This window comes from Crocodylus siamensis, chromosome 5, assembly GCF_052110815.1.
Source record: "Crocodylus siamensis isolate JL-2025a chromosome 5, ASM5211081v1, whole genome shotgun sequence".
NCBI lineage: Eukaryota > Metazoa > Chordata > Crocodylia > Crocodylidae > Crocodylus > Crocodylus siamensis.
In genome coordinates this window covers 161,945,271-161,967,130 of record NC_143399.1, presented here as the reverse complement: position 1 = coordinate 161,967,130, position 21,860 = coordinate 161,945,271, and the positions used below count along the sequence as shown (strand labels likewise).

The following is a 21,860-nucleotide window of genomic DNA, read 5'->3' as shown; positions in this document are numbered from 1 at the left end:
TAGGGTGGATATTTGACTGATCAAATATTGTAAGCATCAGTTTATTAGAACTGAGTACCCAGAGTGACTCGGAGTTACAAAATTACAGAAAGAAAAAAAGAAATTAAGGAGAAATTGACCACACACACAAACTACAAAAGGGACAAGTCAGATTTTTAAAATGCAGCAGACCAACTTGTCAAATATTTTGCTGTTTCTATATAGAGGTGCCTGCAGTCTCCAAAGATGACCAGTAAGGAGATGCTTTTTTGTGTTTGCTGGTTTTGTGTTTTCCCTTAGCACAGAGTAGCTTAATTCAGGGAAGGAGAAAGAGCCTGGAAGAGTTCCAGAGAGGGGCAGGGCAAGGGAATGCCTGCTCCTATATGGAGCGTGGGTGCATGTGCGTTGTCCCCTTACTCCAGCAGGACTGAGGGGCAAGAAGCCCTCACCCTGCCCTTACTAACAGATGACACTGAGATTCAATGCAGGAAAGGTATGCTGTCACCTACACAATGGCTTTTTTGCTTTCATGGTATATTTGACAATTTTTGTCTGCTGTCAATTGTCAGATCAACTGACGTTATTGCACCGGTCAGTTGACTGGCTCTCCATAGTTTTGCCTGAGAAATGATTGCAGGATTAACAAGATCTCATGTATAAAACCAGTGAACTGTTATAATAAAACATCCTTCCTGAAGCACACTTTTTGTTTCTCTACCATCAGGCATGGGGAAGTCTTTTTCTCACGTGCCATTACATACGTATAAAGAAGATGGCTGCGATGGAGGAACAGGATCAGAAAATGTGAGGAATGGGTTAGTTCACTCAGAATCCCATGCTGAAGATGGAAGAAGTGGGGATGTATCACAGTTTCCATATGTGGAATTTACAGGAAGAGACAGTGTCACCTGCCCTACTTGCCAGGGAACAGGACGAATTCCACGTGGTAGGTACCATAGATAAAAGTAAATTAAAATTATGCATAAATATAAGTAAAATCTCTAATTCTATAATCAGAATTACTTCTGTGTTGTTTTCATGCTTGGTCTGTCTCTTGGGAATTAATCAACCTTTAATAAATTACTCTTTTAATCTTTTTTTTTTTTTTTTTAAAGTAGTGAGGAGCTATTGGCTAGATCTGTTCGGGTTGGTGTGTTCTTAATACTCCATCTACATGGGTATTGTACCCCTTAAGAAACTTTTAAAAATGTCTTAGCATGGTTCGGCATGGTTACTCTGCATTTTCTATTGCAGTAAATATTTTAATGCGATTAACAACTACAGTGTTATTCCCTCCTCTCCAAGCACATCAAGCTATCTTGAAGTCATACAACTTTTTTCTTCAGTTACTGAGTAGTAAATTACTGGGATAACTTTGGAAAAATGTATGATAACTGACTACTTCCGTTATTACTGTATTATTCATTACCTTTGTTACTGTATTCTGGGATGCACTTTGCCATTTTCTGTTCTTCCTGGGAAAGGTGCCATTTGTTTCTGTGCTGGAGCTCCTGGAAGTATTTTTGCCCTGTATCCCAAATATAGTGGCTGATCAATAGGCTGAAAGAGAATAGAACTTCATTGTATGCTGATGCAGTCTTTTTTCACGTGACATTTCTTGGAGGTACCGTTTTCTGCCCCAGTACTAACATTATTTGTAGGCTAAGTCTGATAATTAGCATTTTTATCTGCATGTGTCTTTAAACAGCTGGGTGTGTACTGCTTTGATAATATTGGCCACCAACAGTATGCATACATTATTTGTCACAATATAATGAATTATTTTAAGCCATGTTCTTTGTTGCAATGTCTCTCAGTGCCATTTGGAAAACTCAGTTTTAATTCTTGAAACTGCCTGTTGTTTGCCTGATTTTAAATAGACTAGTATATGCTTATATAACAGGTAGGCATTTGTGTCAGCAAAATCTATTAGTTCAGTAATGGGTTTGGGTTTTTTCCCCGTTTCCTGGCAACAGTAGGCATGCTTATGAAGGAAAAATATTTCTTCTAATGCTAGTTTATGTAAGGTAACATGTAACAACAGCACATGACCTGAGGAAAATCTAGTGGGTACAAGTAATCAGTTGAGCAGGTTTTAAAAGAAACTGGATTACCCCCCCTCCCCAACCAAAAACCAAAATTTATTTTGTATTGATTTCAGCATGTCAGAATTTCAGTTGCTAATTTATCTTAAGTAATATAAGGTAAGATGCTAGTAATTGTGTGTTGGGTATCATGGTTTTTTTGTTGTTCTTATGGCAGTTAAAATAATTCTGACTTTTTTATCTAATTCTATTCTGGTGAAGTATGTATTACTCTTCTAAAATAACATTTTTGTATAAATCAGTGGAAGGTACTTCTAACAGATGTTATAAATACATCAAATGTAATGGTTCATTGAACTTTCACAAACTCAGCTGCAAGCTTGCCAATTCATACTAAAGGATTCCTGCTGCAGTGAGATGAGGCAAGGATTTTTTGGGGTGGTGATGTGTTTTATTGGACTAAATGTATAGTTAGAAAAAATCTTAGACAAGCTTTCTCAACTTTGGTAAGTGGCAGTCACCTCTTGAATTTAAATGGCAGAACAATGTTCTGTTTAAATTAAAAAAAAAAAAAAAAAAGTCTGTTTTAAAGGAATGGAGGAGGGCTTCAAAATAGGAGGAATAAAATGTTATCAGATGAGAAGTGAAGTAAAGCAAGAGGGAAGAGACTGAAATACAGAGGTAGATGAAGTCAATATCTGTATCTAGTCACTAGTTTTAGTGTCCGGTCAGGTAATGAATTTGGATGATTTGTACAGTAAGTTATAATTGCAAATCTGAGTGTAGTCTGTGGAGTGGGGGTTTTGGGTTTTGTTTTGTTTTTTTTAGGTATTTCACTTGCGTAACTCCAGTTTTCATAGTGCAGGCCGTAAGTATGCATGCTGGTGAGAACCATGATTAGAAGCGTGGCTTTGGGGATGTGGTTATATTCTGGATCTTGAGGAACTAACTCTGTGTCCTATTTAAAAAAACAAAACAAAACAAAACAAAAAAAACCCCTTCCTCTTTTTGGTGATGAGTTCTATGCATGGTTTGTTTTGTTTTTGTTTGTTTGGGTTGTGTGTGTGGTTTTTTTGTTTTTGTTTTTGTTTTTTTAAGAATGGTTTCTATGAACCCCTAACCTCTCTTCAGGAGGATACTGCAGTTGGAAATGAATCTGCTAGTATTACCTTTTTGTAAATTTTTAGGCAGATATAAAATGTTCTTGTGATGGGGGAGCAGGGGATTAGTGTGAGAAGTTTCTATCAAATCTTTTCCATGCTAGCTTTAAGAACATTTATAAAGAGAAAAAGTTGGTGTTGGGTCCTCCTCAAGTTTGTTATGGTAGTTGGTGTCGGAGAGTTGTCACTGATGCATGGTCAATAGAAGATGACTGTACCCCTTACTATTACTATATTGTTGTTTGGTCTTGGGAACTGTGTGGTTTGTTTGGTTGGTTGGTTGGTTTTTTTCCTCTGAATGAAGAAAGTTTTGGTGGCCCTTGCTTTTGTTGAATGTCACTATTGGCAGCTTTTTCCCCTGAAGCTGACAATGTAATAGTGCACTGTATGACTCCATCCACTGGGGAATGTCTAATCAGAATTTTTTTTTTTTTTTTAAATCTTCTCTGTTGTCGTGGGAAGGTGGTCAGAGGTGGTTCTGGTTTTGCTGTGGAAGTATTCTCTGAGATGAAGTCAGCAGAAAGATTCTTTCAGTTCTCTGTATATTAGTACCTTGTCAGGTTGTTTCTCTAGGCAGGAGTCTAGATCCCTTGGGGAGTGCAGGTATTTCAGAGTGCGGGTGTGGCATAGTGATAAGTTAATGATGTTGATATTCTGGGAGGTACTGTCTTGATTCACTCCTGTTGCTGGTATACTGGCAGTGGAGTGGCCCTTGTGATGGCTGATTCGACTTTTACTGTTTGTTCTTATGATGGATGCCTGTGGTCATGCTTTTCTGATAGCAACTTTGTAAAACTGTTCTTATGAAGCACACACAGGCTTATTTCTTAGTTTAGTAGTTCAAGTAGTAAGGGTGCACCATCAGCCCAGGAAGTATTTGTTGGTGATGGCCAATTCTATTGATGAGTTGTATTGGCCAATACCAATCTGATTGCTGATATGCATCCTGGCAGCTTGCAGAGCAGTCAGTGTCTGGCTGGTAAGTCCGGGGGAGGGGGAAAGAGAGGTGGGGGCAGGGGTAGGCACTGCCCAGCCAGGACAGGGCATGGGATGGAGTCTCTAGCATTTTGTCCAGGGGGGTGAGGGGAAGGAGCTTACGCCACTGGTGCTTCCCAGGGGAGGCATGGGGGGCACATGCTTCTGGATCTGTGTGGGGCTAGGGCAGGCTGGGGCTGGGAGCGGCCCCAGACTCTTTCTGGCGGGGGCGGGGGGGGGGTCTGAGCTGGGGCTGTGCTTGGAGTGGGTGGCAGCACTGGAGGTGGGGGCTTGGGCAGGGGGCCTACAGTGAATTCTGGGCTGGCCACAGCCCACCCTAGAATTTGCCAGAGCTCTCCCCACGCCACTCCCCTCCCACTGCCACCACCTGCCCTATGCACAGCCCCAGCCAAGTATTCCCACCAAGAAGAGCCAGCACTGCTTCAAGCCCCAGCTTGTAGCATCAGCCTGCCTTTGTCCTGCATGCAGATCTGGGGGGCACATGCACCTCATGCCTCCCCTGGGGTGTGCCAGGGCAGGAGCCACCCCCAAACCCCCAGATGAACTGCTCATAGTTCTGTCCTGTGCCCCACCCCAGCTGGGAAGGGCCTGGCCCAGGCCCAGCCCCACTCCTTCCCTCATCATGGGGAGAGGGGGGGCCTTGATCTGCCCCATTCCCACACCCCTTCCCTGCCCCTTTTCCCCCACAGACTTGCCAGCTGCATGCTGTTCTACAAGCTTTTCTGAGTTCTCCTGCATAGTTGTGTTGGATAGTAGGACCTCTGTATATTAGAGGGTTGGAGATAGTACCACATGCGATTTTACTGACAGATGTGGGGGCGGGGAAAAACCCAGAGCTTTAGTTTCAGCTTGGCGCATCCGCGCACCAAGCACAATATGTGCCCAAGAGAAGAATCGCATCAGTTTGATCTGGCTCTGCAGTGTCTGCATAGCTTGCATGCTTCAGTGGGGCTTTTTGGCACTTCTATCAAATCAGCTTTTTGGGATGAAAGGTTCTGTAACAAGACACTTCAGAAAATGTGTTGCTTCAACTTACTGTATTTTCTTAATAAAATTCCAAGGGTCCAATGTTGGATTATGCTACACTCACATTGCTTGCTCTTTGTTTTGCCTTAAAAGTATAAGTGTATTAGGTATTTGAGAAGTGTTCTTTTATATTTATAGGGCAGGAAAACCAGCTTGTAGCGCTGATTCCATACAGTGATCAGAGACTGAGACCAAGGAGAACGTAAGTTACAGTAAGAATTTTAATATGAGAGAGGACGTTGAAATTGTTTGTTTTGCTGATATGATATATGCAATCCAATATAATTTGGAGAAGTGAAGTTTTTACTGAGGATATACATGACATGATGGACGCTTCCATAAGTATTTTTTTTTTTTTTTTTTTAAAACACATTCTACCTCCTTGAAAATATAACACTTATCTGTAGACAAAGGACTGGATGCATTGCTGACTTGAGTAGATGAGTCTTAGCTTTCTAAGATAGATAATTTAAATAGCTATGAATTTAGCTCAGGGGTTTTCAACCTTTTTTGAGCAATGTACCCAATGCTTTTGAGGGGGGGAGGGCCAGCAGCGGCAGCTGCACACAGAGCAGCAACACAGGGTGGTGGATGGCTGCCATGTGCAAGTTTCTCCCCCTGGATCTGGCCAGCTGGGTGGCATGTGTTCAGCCTGCTGCTGCCCTTGCCCTACCCCAGCCCTGCTTTTGGGAGGTGGTGGTATGGGGTGGTGGTGCTCCATCCCCACACGTACCCCCTGGGACCTTTCAAAGTCTCCCTGGGAGTATGCGTAGCCCCTGCTGACAATCCCTGATTTAGCTTGTTAATCAGGTAATTCATTTAAAAGCACAGACTTTTTTTGGAAGACAATTTGGGCTCTTACTAAGCCATGCTGTAGACTTCCCAGCATAAGTGCCATTAAAGTTGTAGGGTAAGATAAACAGGAGGGTGGAAGCGGGGAGAAGGGTGCCGCAGGGAGCAAGGAGCACAGGGCCATGCCAGTGGGGCAAATGGTGGTGGGCAGGTAGCAGGGGTCAGACTGCTTGACTCCTCTCTGCTGCCTCCCTATTGATTTCCCTTCCACCTTCCCACTTGCTACTGCTTTTCCTGCTGCAGCAGCGAGGGACATATTTAAGATAACACTCTAGTTTTTCACATGTAAAATCTAGTTATTGGGGTGTTATGTTAAATGTGGAGCCAATTTGGATTCAGATAAATGTAGTTGTGGTCAAACTAATATTACTTGATACTCAAACATTGATAGGTATTATATGCCTTTATATATACATAGACAGATATTTCCTCATCTTGGATAATCTCCTTTCTAAAGTGCCCCTCCATTTTGACTTTTCTACACCTAATTTATTTTACTAAGGCCATGTTTGACTCTTTGTCTGCAGTAGATTAATAGAAGTAAATTACTGTAATGTGGGCAGGGGTGATTTTCTTTCTCTTTCGGTAGGATTTTGAAAATTCTTTCATACTATAGAGAGAAACTGTGAGGACTTTAAATCCTAATCTAAATTCAGTAAATATCTCAGTACAGGCAGTCCTCAACTTAGTTTCACACTTCCAATATTTATAAATTGACACCCTGTTTCAACTTTATGACGTCAGTTTCAACTTTACAACACTTGATCTGATGCAGTGCCATACCAGCGAACAAGTTCACTGCATTGCTCGTCTCCCTGGAGAATATCTGTCCAAACTTCCTTGGACACTTTCTTTAAGAAAGCAGGCAAGACTCTAGAAAAACCTGCAGCCAAGACTCCTGAGAAGACTCCAGCCAAGAGCCTTTCAAAAAGTCCTGCAAAGTCACCTCAAAGAAGTCCTTCCAAGTCAATATGATTGCTATTTACAATATAAATACATTAATGCAGCTCTATTACTCATCTGTAATTGACCAAGTACAAAATTCTGGGGTATTTTTAGTAAAAATAGGGTATCAGACCTTGGTTCAGGAACCAGCCCCCCATTTATAACATTGCTGTAACTCGGAACCAATTTTCTCATAAGAAAATTTAACTTAAGACGTGGTTTTCAGGAACCAATTGTGTCGTAAGTTCGAGGACTACCCATATAACTGGGTAAGCTGGCTTTCAAGATTTTGGTTTTGTACCTAGGTCACTTAAAAAAAATCCAAGTGTATCCCCTTAGGATTTATTGTGAGAATTTTTTCCTTTTTTTTTTTTCTTCTTTTTCAGGAAACCAGCTGAGAAAACATTGCTCTTAGACAGGCATATACGCTAGTTAAGCACTTCCATTTAGTTTCAGCATTTTGTTTCCTAGAAGAGGTGTTATACCAGGTCCATAGGAGTTGTCCTTCTATGCATTGAAATGCTTTAATATTTGATTAGTGTAGTCATCTCTGATAGACTTATGAGAAGTTCTGCGTAGCCTCTCACTTCCACAATACTTAGTTATGTTGTTTTTAAATATATTTTACTTCATGTTAAACTTAAGATGATGAAAAACAGGACATCGGCTTGTTTGAGGCTTGATACCTGTGCATAGACTCCTTCCCAGGTTTATACTACTAAAGGAGTTAGTGAAAGGTTGAAATGGAATAATCATTTTGATTCTTAGTGCTTTTATCAAGAAAAAGGAGTAATTCTCATTGTTTTTAATAATGGTATGCTAATAAACTTAACATTTTGTTTCTCAGAAAACTTTACGTGACGGCTTCTGTAATTGTATGCTTACTCCTGTCTGGACTGGCTGTGTTCTTTTTATTCCCTCGGTCCATTGATGTGGAATATGTTGGTGTGAAGTCAGTATACGTCACTTACGAGCCAAGTAGACGTATTATATATCTAAATATTACGGTAAGATCATCTGTTAACAAGCATTATTGTTGAAATATGTGTTGTAAACAATTTTCCTGTAATACACAAGTTTAAGCAATAAAAATGTATGTTATAACATTTATGTAAATGTCATTTTAACAGTAAGCATTTTGAAAGCCTATGTTGTAGCAGCAGCTTCACATGAAGTATAAAGATATAGCATAAAGTATAAAGATGGTGATTGGGTTCTCTTTCTGGTTCGTGTAATCAATCTCCTATGCCCATGTTTGTCAGATTTTCTTTAGGTCTGGATATTTGGCAGAAAATACCGATTGGTTTTTTTGTTTGTTTGTTTTTTGTTTTGTTTTTTTTGCACCCTAACCTAATTGTAAAATCTGTAAGATTCTTTCTCCTCCCCTTCAGGAGGATGTGCGTAAGATCTGGACAATGATGAGAGAGATTTTTAGTTTTCTACAGTTGTCACAGGCTGTAAATAAATAATCCATTTGTCCTGGGGGAAAAGCCTTTTTGTTCTGGGATCCTACAGATATACAAGTATTTTGTTCTGCTTCAAGTCTTTCTTGAAGTCTGCAGGATAAAATGTGGTAATGCTTTTTCCTGGTACCTTGTGTGCAGTGGTAAAACTATTGTGGGCCACTTACGCACGTTTTAGGTATTACACAGTTAGCTGGTTAATTATGCAATTAAGTGAAACCAGCTACATATACAAAGTACTTATGCCATTAAAAAATCCAAGCTAGGCCTCAAAAATGTGTACTAACTTTATAGCTTTACAGCTTTAATTCGGATGTGTAGCAGAGTCTCCTCTGCAGGTTGGAGCCCCGCATTCATAGCTGGGAGCCCTCTTGGCTCGGGATCCAAGCTGTGGGGGATCCCTGACTCACTTCCGTGGCTGGCAGATGAGGCAGTCCCCCAGCCTTGGAAGTGCACTGGCAATAAGGCATAACAGGATCTAATGCACAGTCACTTTCTGCGATGCTTATGGCATGAGAGGTAACACAGTTCTGTGGCTCATGCATTAGATCCCGTTGCCCTTAACTGCATTGTATGGGTACTCTGAGGTTCACCTGACTACATTGTGTGTTCCTGTTGGCTACCTACTGGCAAAGGCTCAGCAATGCAGCTTGGAAGCATGATGTGTGTAAAGGATTATGCAGTGCCTGTTTTGGTCAGGGTCAAACCCTGGGACAATCAGAGCTGCATCAAATAAGGCTTCTATTGACAGCCTGAATTATTGCAGTTGGGGAAGAATGATCCATTAGACTGTCTTTGTTCAATATTAGAATGGTCGGGGCCATTCTTATTCAACATGTTATTTGAGTCAGCAATCTGGAGAGACTCTTGTGAGGGGGCTAAAACTGGTTCTGTTAGGCCGATGAATTTGCCCAAAGTGTTCTACATGCAGTATATGTGATACAGATCCATGGCTTCCTGTCATTTAGGAAGTTGATTCTATTTTCCTGTTTTTTCTTAAAGCCTTTATTGAATTCCTTGCTGAAAACCTAGTGAATTCACTTCTGTTCCACATAAGATGAGTTTCTTTTAACTCTCCATGTAAATAAAAAGAGCTGAACAGTCCAAAAGTATGCTAGTCCCTATCCTTGCTTAACACTCTCATCTTACTGTCTAAGGCATGGGGAGGGGAAGGGGACAATTTTATTTTGGCTGGAGGGCCACTTAACAAGCTTTGGTGAGGTATCGAGGGCTGCAAGGGTAGCCCTGCCCCTTGACAAGTGCCTTCCCCCTGGTTGTCATCTTGGGACCAGAAGTCCCACCCCGTGACCTTTGCCACCAGAAGTCCCTCCCTCTGCCCCAGAAGTATTCTTTTCAGGAGTAAGTAAGGTTGCCACCTTGAAACTGGGGGGGGGGGGGGGGGGAGAATTGTATACTAAAAAAATCAAACATCTACTATAGCGTATCTTAATTTTATTTAAAAACCGTTTTTGTCCTGATGCATATGTTTGTATAGTGCATCTAGAACTGATTGCATAACTCAAAATAGTCTTACCCACTTCCATGCAATAGACAAGAGTAAGGGGGTGTATGTGGGGAGGGTGTGATTGCAGAGCGTGTGTGAGGTGGGATATGGTATGGGGGGGTGGGGTGTATGTGGGTGGGGCAGGAAGGTGTGGGTTATAGGGGGAGGTGGGACTTTGGGGTTATGGTGGGAGGATGTAGGTATGGTGAGGGATGGGTCCTCTGGGTCCTTGGAGCTGCATGTGGTGGCAGCAAACGGGGCCAGGCCCACTCCCCACAGCCTCAAAGCGCACAGCTCCCTGTGCTCCCTCCCCAGCACCAGTATGCAGGGCCAGCCCCACTCAGCCCCGTAATACAGCTTCCACTTAAGTCCCTGGTTGCACGTGGTGGCAGCATGCAGGGCTAGCCCCACCGAGCCCAGTAGTGCTCATGTCCGAGTCTCCAGCTGCACTTGGTGACAGCGTGCAGGGCCAGTCCCATCCAGCTCCATAGCGTGCAGCTCCTGCAGCATGCCAGGTCAGCCTATCCCAGCCTTGTAGCACACAGCTCCCTGCATTCAGTCCCCTTTCCCCAGTGGCTGTTCCTGGCCCTTACCTAAATTTCCATTCCCATAGAGAGAGAGAGAAGGCTGGGAAACAGCCACAGGGTAGCAGAGACTTCTGGTCTCTAGTGCCCCCTACCTTGGGCCTGGGGGTGGGTCAAACCAGGCTCTATTGGGGGTTGGTTGCTTAGCAGCTGGGGCCGCACTTTCTGGATGGAGGCACCAACTTTCAGAGGAGCAGCAGGGGCCAGGGCTTATGGAGGGACTCCACAGGCTGGATGGGATTGCCTGGCAGACTTGGTATGGTCTGAAGGCCATATTTTGCCTTGCTAAGGCTCTGTCTACGCTACAAAAATGAGGTGCAACTAATACAAATGTTTTGAAGTGTCATTGTCTTTGCTTGCCTCAGGTATTTGAAAGTATGTTATCCAATATGTTTAGAAAAATGTATGGTGAACTGGATGGATAAAGCAGGTCAGCTTAAGAAGCTTCTCAGTTGTGATGCAAAGTAACCATTAGAACAGGGGTGGGCAAAATGGCTGATCTGGCCAGCATCTGGACTCCATTTGCCAGCTGCCCCTACCTGCATGGCTTGTGCCAGTCTCCATGGAGACCCCAGCTGCACCTGCTTGTGAAAGCTCAGGCTGAAGTTGCCACGGAGACTAGCCCCAGCCACACTGGCAAGGTGTGTGAAAGAGCAGGACAAGGGACTGCTCCAGAGCCCCTGGGAATTAGGGATGGGAGCAGCTTGCTGCAGAGCCTGGGAAGAATCACGATATGTAGCCTGCACGCTCTGGACAAGGGTACGCAAGTAGATTTGCTTTATGGAAACCATCACAAGCCATGCGAGGGTGGGGTGGCAGCTGAGACATGGAGTCCATGGTGGACTGAATCTGGCCAGTAGGCTGGACTTTGTCCATCCCTGCTTTAGAAACAAGGTTGTTAATTTACTTTGGGTGAGTTCCGCTGCGAAGAATGGGGGGATTCATGCTTCTTTTTAATGGCTCTTTTCAAAAGCATAAGTAGGATGTTTTTCCCCCAGACACAGTTTATGAATACTTTGATTTTAGTAGGCAGGAAAATGCCTGAAATCAAGAAAAACTTATGTATCAGTTTAATGTTTTGTAACTAAGTACTTAAATTTGCTTAAGAAATCTATGATAATTTTTAAATTGTCTTCTTTTTGCAGAATGCACTAAACATAACAAACAACAATTATTATTCTGTTGAAGTGGCAAATATTACAGCCCAGGTTCAGTTCTCAAAAACAGTTATTGGGAAGGCACGGCTAAACAACATCACCAACATTGGTCCACTGGATATGAAACAGGTAAACGTGGATATGTTTTTGAGAGAGGATGTGTTTGGTCTTGAGTTTTCTAATAATTCAATATAATGTTTTTTGGTTTTGTTTTCCAGATTGATTATATGGTGCCCACAGTCATACAAGATGAAATGAGCTACATGTAGTAAGTGTTTGGCTTCTAAAATAAAACCTTTTTTGTACAACTTCGTACTAAACAAGCTAGGTAGCGTGATAATTAAAAATGGCCTTACTGCACTGCTATATTTTGAGTGGCATTTCCTATACCTGGTTTTAAAAGTACTGAAAATACTTGAGTAAAGCCATTTCCTGAATTATGTAATAAATTAAGAACTGCTGTACTAGAACAAACAAGTGATTTGATCCAATTCCATTTTGGGGCTTTGGTATCCAGTATCAGTTGTTTTAATGTACTGCTTTTTAGTAACTTTCTTATTAAAAGACTTCATGAGTAGCTTTTTGACTTGTAGGCTTTCTATCCCTCACTTTTGTTTGGATAGTAGATATACTTTGGGATTACAGTTGAACCATAGCTTATGAGTATCTGTTCTTTGTAACTTCTGAGCAAACTTATTTGGTCTCTATTTCAAATTAGAACTGCTCTGTAGGATTATCAGTGGAAGAAGAATGTACTGACATCTATATGTGCATTAATGGCAGTGGTTATAAGTTTTTAGTACCTGTAATAATGGGTATTAACTAAATGTGCAGTAGCACTGGTGCACACATTAAGTGACACAAATGTGCAGTAGACCAGTTCTGTTGTGCATTAATGCATTAGCACAGTTTTTTGCCTACTGTGCTAATGGGCAGCGGGCAATTGACCTCACACTTGCATAATACTCATGCCAAGTATATTTTTAATGCAAAATCGTTTGGAAATATTAAAATAGTATTAAACCCTGTAAACAAAGTGACTCATAAGAGAATGAACTCAAGACCATCTCTTGCTTCAGTGGTGTCATTGTGTTGACCAAGTTCTTTGTTATAACAAATTTGGATTTGGAGAAATTCCAACTCCTTTTACATTTTTTGAAGTACTGAAAATGCCGAACATGAAAGTATTTGAATAGTAGCTGCCTTTTACTACCTGCTCTCTTCCTTTTCTGTGAAGAGGAAACAACTGATAAATATTAATTTTTATATCCCTTTTTCTGTGATTTTTTTTTCCCCCCCCCCCACCCCCTCCATCTTTGAGTTGAGAAATATGTAACTAGACCGAGTCAGAAAAGAGAACTTCTAAAGGGAGTGGGGAACGTCTGCTCAGTAAGCAGTTTTATTGGGTTTTGTTTGTTTTTTCTCTCTAACTTTTTATTTTTAAAATGCTGGGTTCTAGTAAGCAGCATCTAAAAGAAGCGTGTTGTGAAACAACTGCCTATTTAAAGGCCAGAAGGAGAAAGATAAATGCCTTTTATAGATTCATAGGGTTGGTAGGAATCTCCAACATTCATCTTGGTGGTTGGCAACTGTTCTTAGGTTGCTGGCTGAAGTAACCAAGTTGGGGGGCAGAGACATGCAGCTGTTAGATCACAGCAGTTGCTTTCTCTGCTTTCCCCCTGTGGCAGCAAGGGACAAATGCCCAGTGCCTTTTGAAACTTCACCTGGGGACTGAATCACATGACTGCAAATCTTAGGTTGCCAACCCCTCATTCATCTAATTTAGGGGTTTTCAGCCTTTTTGGTGCAGTGTACCCCTGGCAGCTGGATGTGGAGCACTGTACACCTGGTGGCCAGATGCTGGGGACAGCCACCACATGCAAGCTTCCCTCATGTCAAGCTGGGCCGGTAGCACCTGCGCGGCAGCGCAGGATGGTTCATAGCAGTACTCCATCCCCACCCGCCCATGTGTACTCCCAGGGGTATGCATACCCCGTGTTGAAAACCCCGATCTAATTTAACTTGTATCAATGCTGGTGTTGCTGTTGCTAAAACTTTTGAGCTAGACTTTTAGCTAGACTGAAAATATAAGCCCCTTTCTAGTGTTACATATGTAAAGAAGATGACTATGTACTTTGGTCTATTTGCGGTAGTTGTTTAAACAAGAATGCTTAATATTTCTTATGGACTACTTTTAAATATAATAATAAAGACCAAGAATGGTGTAAATAACTTTTGATTGATGAAGATGGTTTTTATTTGTTTTTTTTCCTTGTTAATCTTGCTTCCTTTGAAATCTAATGAGTTCTGTTTTTCTTTTTGTTTTAGTGATTTCTGTACCTTAATATCTATTAAAGTTCATAACATAGTAGTCATGATGCAGTAAGTATGAATAATTTTTTCATATAAGCAAAAAAGTTGCTTGCAATGCCATTTATTTACTTTTTATTAAAGTAGAAGACTTAAGACTAAATACATGATTATGTAAACTATTAATTGCTTTATTAGCTTTTTAAATTCAATCATTTTTAAAGACCACTATACAAAATTTTTTTTTTTATTGAAACTGTACCTCCTTTTTTCAGCAGGGAACCTGGTAATATAGAGACGTTTTTGAATGATGGTCCTAGAAATAAAAAATTTCCAACCACAGTGCTATTAATCCTTTCTCTTTTTAAGTGAGATTTTGTTGAGTTATGGCCAGGTTTCACGCCTGCCGCGCACCCCCCCCCCCCCAAAAAAAAAAAAAAAAAGCTTCTCCTATGGCAGTGGTTCACCAACCTTTTTCCTGTGGGCCAGCACGGGAGCAAGATGGGATGCACAGAGCCATCTGCCTCCCTCCCAGGGTTGCCCTTTAACCCAGCATGCCCTGGAAACTGCTTGCCTGGGCGGGGGGGCTCATGCCATGACCTGGCAGCTAACCCTTCATGGCCTGGTGGTTGGGAACCTCTGTTTTATGAGAAGCCTGAAGCTGGGTTTTTTTTTTCTTCTCTCTTACTCTGTTTATGCATAGTCAATGCCAATTGCTTGTTTCAGTTGACAGCAGAGAGGGGTGAGCAGTACTGAGGATGGGTGTGACCTTTTTATGTAAAGATATACATATTCTGTGCAAAGAAGTGATTAATAAAAGAGGCTGGGATTATAAACTTCTATAACTGCCTTGAATATATCCTCAGTGCTGCTTCTTGGGTTGAGTACTTCCTAAGCTTTGGTTTTTTGTTTTTCGGTTTTTGTTTTTTTTTCCTAATGTTAAATGCAAAACAAATCTTATATTTAGTTTTGAGGAATAACCTGTATTTTGGTTTTATGGACTCTGGAAAATTTGTGTGAGCACCAAATAATATACTGCTTTTTTTTTTTCCTTTTTTCTATTCTAAGAGTGACTGTGACAACATCTTACTTTGGCCATTCTGAGCAAATATCCCAGGAGAGGTACCAGTATGTAGACTGTGGAGGAAACACAACTTACCAGCTGGGCCAGTCAGAATATCTAAACGTACTTCAACCTCCACAATAGAAGTGGCAATGTGGAAAGGAGATGGCTGTTCATCCTGCCAGAGTTCATCTAAGTAGAACTGATCAGATTTGTTACTTGAAGGAGCGGGAGACTGCGGATGGGAAGTTGATTAGCAATCCTGAACACTTATTCACTTATGAGAGGAGGCTGGGATAAGATGTAAAATGTATATAGCCACAATTAATGAACATTACGTATCCCCTTATGTTTACTTTTATAACATACTGGCATTTCTATCAAATTGTTTTGCTAGAAAAAAAAAGTATGAAATTTAAGTACAGCAGTTGTCGTCTTATAGCACAATGTTCATTATCGACACTTTCATCTATCCAGCTAGACATATGCATATTTGAGAAAAAGGACATCTACAAGTTTAAATTTATACACTTTTAGTTCTCTCTTTTTTTTTTTTTTTTTTAACTACCTTAACAATATCACGGGTCAGATTTTTCTAGTTAAATAGTGAGTTTCCTTCTCAGTGTCTCTATGCAGTACTTCATAGATTTGGAGGCTGGAAAGTTTGTATTATCTTTTTGTTTGTTTTTGGTGGGCTTTGTTTTACTTGTTCTTGTTTTGTCTGTGTGTTTTAGTTTTGGAATTCCATTTATTTAGCTGTATTTCCATTAGCTTGCTGCAGTACTTATGCGCGCACAGATCTCTTGGATGGGATAAAAGTTTTACTTGAATGTGGACTACATTATAAAGCGTATAGTTACTGCTTGTTCTACCAGGGTTTTGTTTGTTTGGGGTTTTTTGTTTTAGATTTTACTTTAAAAAAAAACATGTGTTGGACAAAATTAAACTGCAGGCTCACAAGTTTAATGAGTATTAAATATATTGGGCATATGTCTTGAAGTGTAGTTCAATTGGTAGTATTTACCGGAATCTCCCTTGAGCTCTTTCACTTCATGTCAGATTTAGAGTAATTCTCTGAGAACAAAGTAATGTATTCTTCCCTGGCCCCTTTAAAGTATAGGTGATTATGTAAACAGGAACCACACTGGAATTCTTGTAACCTTTCTCATGACAAAACGGTACCTTCTCACTGAGTAAATGGCTTCTGTAAATCCCTGAATGTCAGGTTCAAAACATCACATTGTGACAAGCATAATATAATTTCAGATCTTTAATACCTTTTGACTGGGGGAGGAGGGCAGATTATCTTTTGATCTCAAGTACCAGAACCTTTTTCTTTATTTCTTTTTTTTTAGTTAGGGGTTGCGAGAGACTTCAGTTGTACCTGTGTAGGTCCCTTTTCAGTTCTGGAGCCAAAATGATCAGTTCTGTAAATAGTGCTGGTTAGTTCTCATTGATAGAATCTGTGTGTTAAGGTGTACTTTTTTTAAGTGTCTTTTGGTTATGGAGTGAAGAAAGAGTGAATCTTTACAATCATAAATAAAAGCTTATATTGCAGCCTAATGCAGCCAGATGTAATTTAAATGCCTTGATTGTGGCCATCAGCAAAGTAAAATCTGGTGCAGGGATGGTTCAGCATTGGCTTTTTGTTTCCTCTGATTCAGGCTAGCTGTATTTTTGAGTCTGAGGACAGATGTATAGAAAGTCTGGCCAAGCTTATATTGCCAGCAATAGGTAATATTGTGAAATTAGATGCTGTGCCAGGTCAGTGCCATCAGAGGAGGTCCCTATATGGAGTAGGAAAGAGAAGCCTTCAAGATCGGGTTATGACAGATGTAGTACTAAAAATGTTCCCTGCATGTGGACCCACATTTTTCCCTGAATTTTTGAAGTAGGGAGAAAATGCCCATTAAAATTAGGTGGGTTTAGGATTAATATAAATCGCACCCTAAAATGGGTGGAAAAACTGGGATCAAGTGTAGAGAAAACTGATTTATTTATATGGGAACAGTATTGAAAACTGACTAAATACGGCTTTTATACTACTACATACATACTTTTTGTCACTGCACTAGCAATTCAGGAGTACAGAAAGAGGGCAATGAAGCCTGTCCCACAACAATTTGGTAAACATTTGAATTAGCTGAGTAAGATTCAGGTTTAATGAGATGCCCAGACTTTTTTTTTTAAGTTTTACCTTTTTTATGAACTGCTTGGTATTAGCTACTTTGGATATGTTGACTTATGGAAAATGCTGCTATACTTATATGTATACCTTACTGAATTCATTTGCAACATCTCTGCATTCAGGAGAATAATCCAGTTAGGAATCTGTTGGTTTAAGTGGCCAAGAACTGTTCTTCAGTTGCCTAAGGACTTGATCCTACACCTTGATAGCTGAAAAGCCCTGCAAAATCAGAGGCTTGAAGTAGTGCAAGAAATTAAGACTGCAGAGCTTTATATTTTAACTTTTTTAAGTGTACTATAAGCTGTTTATCTCATGTAGTCTGTCTTTGTGAAAATGCTGGTAATACAGTAACATTCAGTGAAAGACTAAAGAGGGTTAAAAGCAAAACTTGGCTTCAGTTTTATCTGAAAAGAGGATATAGAACAAATGAAGCATTTCTTTGTCTCCATTGAAATGTATTTCATTTGGAATATATGAATTAATTATCAACCTTGGACATACCGTATAAGAAAAAAGGTTAATATGTAAACTATAAACTACAGGGTGTAAGAATTGGTACTAGAATTCTTTTAAGTAAATGTGACTTGTGCACACACAACATCTATCCTAACTGGATTGACCTTTTTTAACCTATAATATTCAATTATGTTAACAAGTGCAAGGCTTTCTCAAGCAGAGCTCATTAGATTGAAGAACCACTGTTTAAATTTATCCTTGGGCTGTGTATACTTTTGGTTTTGTTTTCAGTATTTCAGGAATAAATCTGAGAAGGTAGATAGTAACTGCAGTTTCCCACTCATCCTAAATATTCACAACACTAAATGTTTATGTATTTTGTCTTAAATATATATTTATAATTTGGTATGTATTACTTCAATGTTGCACTGTTATATAAGAAATCTGTTCCTGGTGTAGCTTGTCACTTGAATTTTCATAATTGCTCTGTAGCAGATCTGTTGCACTTTAAAACTGGAAAGTTCTCTTTGTTTTAAAGTATGACTGTCCAGGTGAGGTACTGTAGTGACTTGAAAGAAAAATGTGTAATGTCTCTCTTCTTAATACTTTCAAATATGCATATTGTAGAGACAACTAATTTTAAGGCTGTAGTAAACTATGTATGGTACATTGAAAAAGTAAATAAAGTATTGGGCACTTTGATCTGTGTTCCTCAGAATTACAGCAGCCTGCCTTGCCCTGCATTCCTCTGGGCTGACCCAAAGCAGTGTGGGGTGAGGCAGGGGCATTTTGCTATAGCAGCAATGTTCCCAAGCCTTCCCCTGTGACCTGCAGCCTGCCTTGCCCAGCACTGCTCTGGGTCAGCTGGACAGTAGAGGGAGGGGGGAGTCAGGAGTTAGGCTCAGGAAAGCTGCTCCATGCCTGGATCCCAACTGTCTGGCTTCCCCTTGCCCATTGTTCAGTCTTCTAAGAGAAACTCTTCCGGGGCAGTTTTAACCCTTGTTGTTCCATGGTTTGGGGTTTGTTTGTTTTTTTTCCTGGAACAGCCGTTTTTGCTGTGTGAGGAAACGGCCTGAATGTCTATACATTCTTGGTTTCTATTGGTAGAACGGTGATTTCTCCTGGTTAGGAACTGAACATCTGTACCTAGCCTAAAAGATTATACATAATCGTTACTCCTCAATTTCAAAACTATATAGGGGAGGAAAAAACCTTCCTTTTTCCTACTTCTCCTTACTCCCCCGCCCCTTTGTTTCTCCATCTTAAAACTGTAACGGGTCTCATAATTACTTTTCAAAATTATGGTGTGGAGATCAGTATTTTTTTTAGTAGCTATTTGCTATAAGGTATAACATCAATTTTTTTTAATGCACTTCTGAAGTGTGCATGACCTTAATATTAACATGACTATACTACATTTGTAACTTCTGTTTTAGCAACTTTTAAACATGTGCATTAGTTGACTTTGATACAGATTGTCTTAGGGATGTATTTACTTCAGAATTCCAAAGTTGTGGTATGCTTAAGTATATATGACTTTTTTTTTTTTTTTTTTTTTTTTGGTGTTTAAAAATGGTGTGCACAGTTGGCAATTTAAACAATTAAGTTATACATTTTACACACATGTTTTGATTGTTTAGAGTTGGATGAAAACAACTGAAGTTTATTTGGAGTGTTGTCATAACTATAGAAGAGGCAAGATTTCAGTTGTTAAAAGCTGAAAAATAATATGCTACTCTTATTTACAGCGTGTGTGTAACATCTAAAAATGTACATTAATTTTGTGATAAGATCTTGTTTAAAATTAACTACTTGCAATCCCTTTTGTTTGTATAAAAATTGCTGTTAACTTCAGTACAGCAAGTCTTATTTTCCAGTTCATCATGTACATTATAGTTGCAGGATCAGGTCCTGGATTGGAATTCAGATTATGTTTAACACTTTATGACAGATACCACAAGTTTGGCAATGTTATTAGATTTACCTTTACCTTTTTTTAAAGTGACTGTTAATTCAGTACAATTTACCAGAAGTAATTTGAAATGTACAAGATTTAACAAAAAACTGAAGGTGTGGGGTTTTGGTTTTTTTGATTGTTTCTTGTTTCGTGCTTTCTGTTTTTTTTTAAAAGCACGTAGGTTTAATGTGAGCAAATATAGGACTAATCATCCAGGTTTCTTTTCTCTTTCTTCTTAAAACTGATCTTGAACTTTTTTATTCTCCTCTAATTGAAAGGTAACCTATTTGCTGTGTTGTTCCCTACTTGCATGGTCCTGCTTTGGCACGTGAATGTTCCTACCAATTGACTCTTGATGGGCCTTTCAGGCAGGAGCAGTTTCTAGCTAGTAAATAAAAAGTGCAGGATAGAAATCAAATATAATGGATCTGTCAAAAACAAATGTGTTTTGTACAATGTGCTAAAATGCAATCTGTTTTCCATGGTAGTAGCACCATAGTATAAGCATACTGCCATTCTTATTGTTAGTGATGGGGAACAGGCCTTAAAATTTTAGAGATGGATGTCTATTGGCACTAAGACTTTTACAGTTAAATACTAATTTAGGTAATTAATGACATTGTCTTTCCTTTTGGTTCCTTTCCACAATTTTAACCACTGTTTTTCATTGTAGAGAAAAAATATATAATTGCTTAAGATATAGAGATGCTAATGGGTGATAACTATTTTTGTAACTTAAGAATTGTAATTGTTGCTGTGGTAACTGTGTAGCAAATCTGTATCAGTTTAATACGCATGATAAATAAAATTTCCATATACCAAAATATATCCTGATATGCTTTTAATATCCAGTATGCGTCTTAAATGTTTGCATTCCATTTGGGTAACGAACATAATCACTGACAATCTAAAAGGACTTTGTAAAGGTAGTTCTGTACAATTTTTTAAAAGGAATTGTTGGCTCAAGAAGACATTATTAAGATTTTTTTTTTTTTAAATGAGCTTGGAATTTGTAGCTTTTCTAATAACTGATTTTGAATTTAGAGGTTTCCACAAAAGAATTTCTCATCTCTAGCTTTCATACAGTCTTAATGGCTTTTATTTCATAAGCATAAACTTATGACACTGAAATTCTGATTTCTTGCTGACTTTTATTTTTAAAGGCCACAACTTCTGAATTGTGTTGTTTCAGAACTTAACAGTGTTAGCTGTTGTGTTCATATGCTAACTTAAATTCTAAATGAAAAGTTTAACAACCTAACAAAGGAATCCTTTTATTTTAAATATTTTTAATACACTACCAGTATAAGTTTTTATACTTATGAACAGTAGTTTTTAAGGATTTGCAGTGACACACACCACTTCCTTAATTCACAAAATGAACACGTCAAACTTTATTCCAGATGCTTTGAAAACCCCTCTCTCTCTTTCTTAGTGTTTTCACTCACCATTAGCCCAGATGTAAACAGATTGATTTGTCCCATGCACAAAGGATGAAAGATGACATTATTTTAAAAAGACCAGACAATAAGGACAAGCCAAGAGTGTCCAATCTAAAGGACTAGCAAGTGAATGCTAAAACTGCTCTTAAGCTGGAGAGCTGATTTTACAATTTTGCATTTGTAATATGAGGTAGGCCAATAATACGTTTTGTTCGATTTCAGTTGGTAGAGGGACCTGGCGGGGGGGGACAGGAAGGAAAATGGTAGTTTGGTCTCTGCATGTGAAGTACTGATCTTGTTCCACCCCCACACCTTTCCTTTAAATGGGGATTGTTGCATTTTCTTTCATATTGACCAGAGCAACAAGGTTTAGTGAAATTTATCTGTATTTTAGGTGATATTAATATAAAAAGCCATTAATGCAGGGTGTGTACAGAAGTTACTTTTATTTTTTATTTTTTTTACCATTTTAAAGTGCTTTATTGCTGTGACTTAACAGAAGTGCATGGCTTTACAGCACTTTCAAATAACCCTTTTTAAATGAGGTATTAAATTTGAAGTGCTATATTTTACAGCACTTTAGCAACCTGCAATGCTTTAAATAACTTCTGTATGCTGATCAGATTTCTGGCTGTTGGAGAAGCTCCAGGAGGCTGTAGAGTGCCGTGCAGGGAGGCTCAGGCTCCCCCAGCAAACATTGCATTTCTGTCACTTTTAAGAGCATTGAAATTTT

The 21,860-nt window shown here is 39.6% G+C and overlaps 1 protein-coding gene across 2 annotated transcripts in view; it reads left to right on the top strand.

Annotated features, from left to right (window-relative positions):
- TMEM106B (transmembrane protein 106B) overlaps nucleotides 1-20,511 on the top strand; it is a 29,813-nt gene extending 9,302 nt beyond the window's left edge. For both annotated transcript variants that reach the window (XM_090046911.1, XM_090046912.1), the window contains 7 exons: nucleotides 704-925; nucleotides 5,345-5,408; nucleotides 7,851-8,010; nucleotides 11,700-11,840; nucleotides 11,930-11,979; nucleotides 14,040-14,093; nucleotides 15,090-20,511. In XM_090046911.1, coding sequence (XP_089903037.1) covers nucleotides 706-925; nucleotides 5,345-5,408; nucleotides 7,851-8,010; nucleotides 11,700-11,840; nucleotides 11,930-11,979; nucleotides 14,040-14,093; nucleotides 15,090-15,228 — 828 coding nt within the window. In that variant the 5' untranslated portion in view covers nucleotides 704-705 and the 3' untranslated portion in view covers nucleotides 15,229-20,511. The remainder of the gene's footprint in view (nucleotides 1-703; nucleotides 926-5,344; nucleotides 5,409-7,850; nucleotides 8,011-11,699; nucleotides 11,841-11,929; nucleotides 11,980-14,039; nucleotides 14,094-15,089) is intronic.
- The last annotated feature ends 1,349 nt before the right edge of the window (nucleotides 20,512-21,860 follow it).